Source organism: Coregonus lavaretus (genome assembly GCF_964263955.1).
Source record: "Coregonus lavaretus genome assembly, chromosome: 2".
Taxonomy (NCBI): domain Eukaryota; kingdom Metazoa; phylum Chordata; class Actinopteri; order Salmoniformes; family Salmonidae; genus Coregonus; species Coregonus lavaretus.
The window spans coordinates 14,682,023-14,690,743 of NC_139989.1; the positions used below are offsets into that span (position 1 = coordinate 14,682,023).

Genomic DNA, 8,721 nt, shown 5'->3' on the forward strand with positions numbered 1-8,721 from the left:
TCCACTCCCCCTTGTCAAACACAAAGGATTCAGGAGGCGGGATATTTTTTAAGGGGATAGGGTGACATCACCCTAACACTCTCATTTTAATACACCAATGGTAACATGTTATTCTCTTACCTAATTTAAATAAGTACCACCTTGGGGCGGCAGGTAGCTTAGTGGGTAAGAGCATTGTGCCAGTAACCGAAAGGTCGCTGGTTCTAATCCCCGAGCCGACTAGGTGAAAAATCTGTCGATGTGCCCTTAAGCAAGGCACTTAACCCTAATTGCTCCTGGAAGTCGCTCTGGATAAGAGCGTCTGCTAAATGACGTAAATGTAAATGTAACCAACATCGGAGAATGCGTGTTTCCAGAGGGGCGTTGTTTATATAGCTAGATAGCTACTTTACTGGTGCCAAAATTTGATTAAAAGTTTACCCTATTCATCTATGTCTGGTCTGGTGTTAGCTAGTTACTGGTTAGCTAGGTCTTCAGCCAGCATGGAACCAAAGAGGGGGAAGGGTTGTTCAAAACTCAGAGGCAGTTGTCAAGTCAACGCATCTGTCAGTGCTGCTGTGACTCACATCACAAGAAACATGCCAAATGTGAGATGTATATAAAAAATAAAAAAATGACATCATTGATGCAATTTCAATGTTGTTTGAGTGGCTTTGTGTATCATCAAATATGCTGGAGATGATTTTACTGCAACACTGCTCACTGCATCCAAGTTACTTCACATAGGTGTTTATAAGAGCTGTCAGTCATGGCGAGCTCATGAATATAAATAAGCTCCCCGCCCACTCAGACTGTTTGTTCAAACTTCCCGGTAGTTAGCAATAAGAGAAAAATATGTTTTTCTAAAATGTTGAGCATTTCTATCCAAAACAAATATGATGGGTGATATTAGTCAATGAAAAGGCTTCACTGGGCGAAAAGGGTCCATATCAGGGGATATCTTTCATGGCACGTTTTGATGTTCTACAAAATACAGACCATTTCCATTGCATATTTTGAGTTTTGTGGATATGCCCCATATCCTGACAAATTCTGAATCCAGATGTTACTTTTAGACATATATGACCAGTGGCGGCTGGCCGATAGAGGGCGCTAGGGCGCCGCCCCCTTAAATAAAATTATTTAAAAAAATAAAATAAAAAATAAATAAAAATAATAATAATAATAATAAAAACATCAGTATGTCAATATTTGTGTGTTTGAAATATGGAATGCACACAGTAATATGTGTAAGATATGATAGAAAATCATATTCGCAACCTTTCCTCTGCCTGTCAAACGCCTCGTCAGCTCTGGGCGATACAGAAAGTGCCCCGAGGAGGCGGGTCTACGTAGCAGTTAAGCCAATTGCTAATTTAAGATATGAATGTATGACATAAAATGTAGCCAATCAGCGATCTTAAATCGAATCCAAGGAGGGCGATTATTTTATCGCCCCAAGCTCGCCCCTGATAAAATAAGGACCGGGCTCCAGTGGCGCCATTTTTACTAGACGACAATGGCGAGCGCAAACGTTACTCCTCCAAGACCCAACCCTAACTCGGTGAAATCTCTCCTCCAAGATCCGTTTGAGAGGAGAACTTTGTCAGAGAAAGTTCGGGTGAAAGAGCTGGGCCCAGATCAACCTGACCTCTCAATCAGACAGCAGGCTAGCGAGAAAGGGAAGCAGTATATGCGCGGCTTCTCCCGTAGCTGGTACACCAGGAAGGCTTGGCTAGCTGGGTGCACTGATGCTAATGCTTTATTTTGCTTTCCGTGCTTGCTTTTTAAAACGACGGGGTCAGATTCAGCATGGACAGGTACCGGAGTGAGGGATATGAAGCACCTGTCAGAGAAGGTAAAGAAACATGAGAACACCAGGGCACACATGGACAACTCTGTAAAGCTAGCTGTATTAGGAAGGGTGAACATTGCTACGCAGCTGGATGACGGCCACAGGATTGCGGTGAGGAAACACAATGAGGAGGTGGATAAAAACAGGCACATTCTATCCAAAATTATCGATTGTGTGAAGTTCTGTGGGGCTTTTGAGTTGGCCTTGCGTGGGCACGAGGAGACTGACTCCTCGGACAACCCCGGCATTTTCCGGGGCTTAGTGGATTTTGTTGCCTCCCTCGACAGTGTGCTGGAGGAGCACCTGAAGACAGCTACCGTTTTTAAGGGCACGTCAAAGACGATACAGAACGAGCTGTTGGACTGTATGCTGTCAGTGCTTAAGGATTACATCCTGGAGGAAGTAAAGAGTGCTGATTTTATCGCCATTCAAGCTGACGAGACGACTGACGTTTCCACCCACTGCCAGTTGGTGCTTGTGATACGCTACATCGATGCTAAAAGTAACGTCCAAGAGCGTTTTTTCGAGTTCATTTTGATCGAGAACGCAACCGCCGACACCATCGCTACAGCGCTGCTGGAGAGGCTCAGCACCATACTCTCACATGGACAAAAGGCCAAACTTATTGCCCAGGCTTACGACGGAGCAAGTGTGATGAGGGGAGCCACCGGCGGAGTGCAGCGTAAAATAGTGGATGTGTACGAAAATGCGCACTACGTCCACTGCTATGCACATCAGCTGAACCTCATCATGCAGCAGGCTACTTCACGCATCCCCAGGATCGGCACTTTCTTTTCCGACCTTGCAGGATTTTCTGCTTTCTTCTCCAGGTCTCCCAAGCGAACCACCGTGCTTGACGAAGTGGTTGCGCATAGACTCCCCAGAGCCTCTACAACACGGTGGAACTTCCACAGTCGCGCTGTAAACACTGTGTACGAGTACAGGGATGACCTCCTAACGTGTTTCCAGACCATCAGAGACTCTGGGAACTTTGATGCCCCGACTGTCAGAGAGGCGGGGGGCTTTGTGAGGATGCTCGAAGACGAGGCTTTCTGTTTTTTCCTGGCACTGTTCCACAAGATCATGCCAAATGTGGACATGCTTTTCAGCCAGCTGCAGAAGAGGAACATCGACCCTGTCTTCATTAAAGCACTTGTCCAGAGGTTCACAGACAGCATGCTAACAATCAGGTAAATAACTATATTTACTATTGGCTGATAAAGATGTTGTTAGAAAGATGAATAGTTCACTTACAACAGTTTAAAAGCCTAAATGTGTCTGGTCATCAAAGTGAGTGATTATCATAGAGCCGTCACAATTATATTTGTTTTAGTATTTTAAAAGGAAAGAGAAGACACAATCAGACGTTGATAATAATGCAGGAAAGTACTACACAGTTTGTAATAATTATTCAGGTGTCCACCAGGTCAATTTCTAGAAGAGGCCTAGTTGTTATTGAAGATTAACTTTATTGCTAAGTGCACAGCAGAACAAAATGATGTTGCATCCCTCTCACAAATGTAATAGAAAAAGGCTTTAAAACGTAAAAACATCAGTTAATTATGTACATCACAGGTTAAAAGCAGTTACTAGACATAGTTTGTGTGTATATACACACTATCTGTCTGTCTGTCTGTCTGTCTGTCTAGTACTGGTTGTGTGTTGAGGGGGAATTACAGTGAGTTAAGAAGTCTGATTGCAAGTTATCAAATTAAACTTTATTTTTTGGACCCAGGGCCTCAATTCCCTCTTTGTGTGGGGACAGCGCATCTGACGAGCAGCAACAGCCCATCAAGCGACGGAGGATGCTGGGACCAGGAGAACAACAGAGGTTGGCTATAGAGGTAAGTTGTGATGTAATTGTCAGTGTTTCCCCCTAGAACTTTTTTCAGGCCTGGTAGTATGTAGCCAAAACCCTGAACAATCAGCACCTTGGTAATCATATACTTGAGTTGGACATAGGCATGTGTCAGTCAGGATCACTTGCATCAAAATAGCTTAATTGCAAATTAAAGCTGATGATGTATCTTTTACAGGTATGTGATACCATCCTGAGTCATGCCAAAGAGAGGTTCTCCTTCACCCAGCACCTCATCAGCGCAACACTATTGCACGGAGAGTTGTTCCCACAACACAGTGTGAAGTTCCCCGATACAGCGCTTGAAACAACCGTGGAGGCGTACCCCATGTTGAACAAGGCCAAGCTCAAAACCGAACTGTCCCTCATCTATGAGAACAGTGAGTTCAAGGCTTGTAGTGGTGCAGTGCCCCTGTACCAGTTCTTCATGGAGAACAACCTTCAGAGCACTTTCACAGAGACTGCCAGCCTCCTCAAGATCCTCATCACCACACCCATGACAACTGCTGAGTCAGAAAGGTGCTTCTCTACACTGAAAAGGATCAAGACCTTCCTGAGAAACAGCATGACACAGGATCGCCTGAACGCTCTGGCCATGCTCTCCATGGAGAAGAAACTTGTCAGGGACATTCCTGACTTTAATCAAAGGGTCATTGAGAGGTTTGCCACTCAGAAGGACAGACGGGCAAAATTCCTGTACAAATAAGATGACAGACACACACACACAGAGCAGCTCTGGCCGCATGTTTCTTTGTATATAGTTGACCTTAGCATAAAAAATCCAGTTATATATGGTACTCTAGAAAGTCTTAATAGTGTCTTTGCTAATATTACTGTATATATGTTGTTTTGTATCAATTAATTGTTGCAGTTCTGGAGCACATTAACAATTAGTCACATTTAGTATGATCATAAAATACTGTATGCTATTCTTCCAGTCAAAGGTTTGAGTTCATCCACTTGATATCCATTTCTATATTATACATCCTTTTATACAGTGTAAGATTTCCTATAAACTTTATAATAATTTCATGTTATTGTCCACTTTCCACTCTGTTCTGACAGCATGCCTGTTGCGTTGCCTGTTTACTACCAATGGTGAAAAGTTCACTTTAAATGCAAATGAAAGGCTTGGGTTTGTGTAATATGTTTTTGTGTAAGAATGCCTCAACTTTTTAATATTGGCATTAAATAATTACTGAATGTTTCACTGAGCACTGCTGTCCTGCAGTTTGTGTTAAAATATATCGCGATGGTTACAGGAAAAAAAAAGTATGGCACAGCCCCACCGAGAATATTTTTCACCAGCCGCCACTGTATATGACATTGGGATTACTCCAAATATCACACATGGACATTTCCTATGGCCGGATATGGACTCATTCAATATCCTGAGGTATACACTCGCTCTGGATAAGAGCGTCTGCTAAATGACGTAAATGTAAATGTAAATGTAATACACTGAGTATACAAAAAATTAGGAACACCTTCCTAAGAGATATACACTGAGTATACCAAACATTAGGAACACCTTCCTAATATTGAGATGCACCCCCCCATTTCGCCCTCAGAACAGCCTCAATTCTTCGGGGCATGGACTCTACAAGGTGTCGAAAGCGTTCCACAGGGATGCTGGCCCATGTTGACTGCACAAACTGATGCGCCTGGCACCTACTACTAAAGGCACTTCAATCTTTTGTATTGCCCATTCACCCTCTGAACGGCACACATACACAATCCATGTCTCAATTGTCTCAAGGCTTAAAAATCCTTCTTTAACCTGTCTCCTCCCCTTCATATACACTGATTGAAGTGGATTTAACAAGTGACATCAATAAGGGATCATAACTTTCACCTGGATTCGCCTGGTCAGTCTATATCATGGAAAGATGTTTGTATTTACACTGCTCAAAAAAATAAAGGGAACACTAAAATAACACATCCTAGATCTGAATGAATGAAATAATCTTATTAAATACTTTTTTATTTACATAGTTGAATGTGCTGACAACAAAATCACACAAACATTTTCAATGGAAATCAAATTTATCAACCCATGGAGGTCTGGATTTGGAGTCACCCTCAAAATTAAAGTGGAAAACCATACTACAGCCTGATCCAACTTTGATGTAATGTCCTTAAAACAAGTCAAAATGAGGCTCAGTAGTGTGTGTGGCCTCCACGTGCCTGTATGACCTCCCTACAACGCCTGGGCATGCTCCTGATGAGGTGGCGGATGGTCTCCTGAGGGATCTCCTCCCAGACCTGGACTAAAGCATCCGCCAACTGCTGGACAGTCTGTGGTGCAACGTGGCGTTGGTGGATGGAGCAAGACATGATGTCCCAGATGTGCTAAATTGGATTCAGGTCTGGGGAACGGGCGGGCCAGTCCATAGCATCAATGCCTTCCTCTTGCAGGAACTGCTGACACACTCCAGCCACATGAGATCTAGCATTGTCTTGCATTAGGAGGAACCCAGGGCCAACCGCACCAGCATATGGTCTCACAAGGGGTCTGAGGATCTCATCTCGGTACCTAAAGGCAGTCAGGCTACCTCTGGCGAGCACATGGAGGGCTGTGCAGCCCCCCAAAGAAATGCCACCCCACACCATGACTGACCCACTGCCAAACCGGTCATGCTGGAGGATGTTGCAGGCAGCAGAACGTTCTCCACGGCGTCTCCAGACTCTGTCACGTCTGTCACATGTGCTCAGTGTGAACCTGCTTTCATCTGTGAAGAGCACAGGGCGCCAGTGGCGAATCTGCCAATCTTGGTGTTCTCTGGCAAATGCCAAACGTCCTGCACGGTGTTGGGCTGTAAGCACAACCCCCACCTGTGGACGTCGGGCCCTCATACCACCCTCATGGAGTCTGTTTCTGACCGTTTGAGCAGACACATGCACATTTGTGGCCTGCTGGAGGTCATTTTGCAGGGCTCTGGCAGTGCTCCTCCTGCTCCTCCTTGCACAAAGGCGGAGGTAGCAGTCCTGCTGCTGGGTTGTTGCCCTCCTACGGCCTCCTCCACGTCTCCTGATGTACTGGCCTGTCTCCTGGTAGCGCCTCCATGCTCTGGACACTACGCTGACAGACACAGCAAACCTTCTTGCCACAGCTCGCATTGATGTGCCATCCTGGATGAGCTGCACTACCTGAGCCACTTGTGTGGGTTGTAGACTCCGTCTCATGCTACCACTAGAGTGAAAGCACCGCCAGCATTCAAAAGTGACCAAAACATCAACCAGGAAGCATAGGAACTGAGAAGTGGTCTGTGGTCACCACCTGCAAAACCAGTCCTTTATTGGGGGTGTCTTGCTAATTGCCTATTATTTCCACCTGTTGTCTATTCCATTTGCACAACAGCATGTGAAATTTATTGTCAATCAGTGTTGCTTCCTAAGTGGACAGTTTGATTTCACAGAAGTGTGATTGACTTGGAGTTACATTGTGTTGTTTAAGTGTTCCCTCTATTTTTTTTAGCAGTGTATGTTTTGTATACTCAGTGTATATATGCTATTTTCTCTCATTATGTTGACAAATACTGACTGTATACATTGCATATATGAACCTATATTGATATGAGAGATGCTTTTCTTGGCTGAGGTCCATATCCGGCTATTGATATGCATTTTTTCTTTCATGCACAAATCTTTTGGGATTCCCTCTGGATAAAGCATGCGCAAACCGCAAGCTAAAAGCACTGTAACTGGTAGCCTAGCAAGAGGAATCAATATTTTTTTATGTCGAGTTCCAACTGTCATTTTTGAAGTTGGGTGCCACAAATCATTGAGTAAATGGTGTGTAGTCGAACTGACAACTGGAGAAACAAAGAAGTGAGAAGCTGTTCAGAAAATACCTCAAAGAAGTTAACGCTAAAGTGAGTCGCTAATTTGAGATGTTTGATTTATCTTCGGAACTGCAATCAAGAACATTAGCTAATTTGGCCAGCAGACAGTAGGGCTAGCTAGATAGCTAGGCTTGATAGGGGGGTTAAACCTAACTGGTAGACTAACTAGCTAACACATAACGAAAATGCCTTCCCTCCAGGGATTTTTTTTCAAGCCTCAACATTTTCAAATGTTTAGGCTTATTTTGTATTAGCTAGCTAGCTTGTTCCAGTTAGTTTTCTTCTCATGAATGAAGCAGGTAGAGTAGCTACCTTGTGGTATAGTTATGTGAAATGACATCCCCAGGATCAACAGACTGCTGGTACAGTTGTGGCAATTGCACTCCAATGCCACAAATGAGGAATGTTTGTACTGCATCTAATTCAAATACTTGACTACAATTCTTACAGAAATGAAGGAAGGTAATGATGATGAGGAGCAGTTAGTTTCCTTTTCCGACCATGGGGATATTGCTTCCCACATACACTCTGGTGTCCTGGTGGAACGCACCCCAGTTCCAGCTGGGCCAAATGGAAAGTTATCTAACGAGTAAGTAGCTAAACTTTACTTTATTGAATAATCACTTATCATAAACCTCTGTGAACTGGGCCTTTAGTGGGTTTTATGTTTTTACATTAGGCCAAAACACGATATAGCCAATGTTTTCTGGATATTCTATTCTGCAATGTAAGGTGAAACAATGTCTATTGTCTCTCACCATATCCAGTCCATGAAAACACAGTAGCAACAGCTGTATCTTTTAGTATCCTTCGGTCTCCTTTAACCCAGCATTTTTAAGAGTGCAAGCTACTATATGCAGAATAGTTCTGTCTTACTCTCTTTCTCTATCCCTCTCGCACACACTCACTCACGAGCAAGATGTTTTTATGTCTAATTATATTATTTATGTTGGCTTATTGAAGCAGAGGCTGTGGAAATACTAGAACACACATTAACACTGTATATAGCCTCCCTACTGTTTTTTAATTATACTGCTGCTTTTTAGTTATTTGCTTTTATTTTTTACTTATTTTTTTACTTAACACTTATTTTATTTTATTTTTTATTTTAAAAACTGCATTGTTGGTTAAGGGCTTGTAAGTAAGCATTTCACTGTAATGTCTACACCTGTTGTATTCGGCGC

The 8,721-nt window shown here is 43.4% G+C and overlaps 1 protein-coding gene across 1 annotated transcript; it reads left to right on the forward strand.

The window, feature by feature from the left end:
* Positions 1-1,782: 1,782 nt before the first annotated feature.
* LOC311144073 (zinc finger MYM-type protein 1-like) lies at positions 1,783-4,905 on the forward strand. The gene is made up of 3 exons (XM_084180026.1): positions 1,783-3,024; positions 3,570-3,678; positions 3,871-4,905. The coding sequence occupies exons 1-3, from the start codon at positions 1,817-1,819 to the stop codon at positions 4,396-4,398; spliced, it is 1,845 nt and encodes a 614-aa protein (XP_084036152.1). The 5' UTR covers positions 1,783-1,816; the 3' UTR covers positions 4,399-4,905.
* The last annotated feature ends 3,816 nt before the right edge of the window (positions 4,906-8,721 follow it).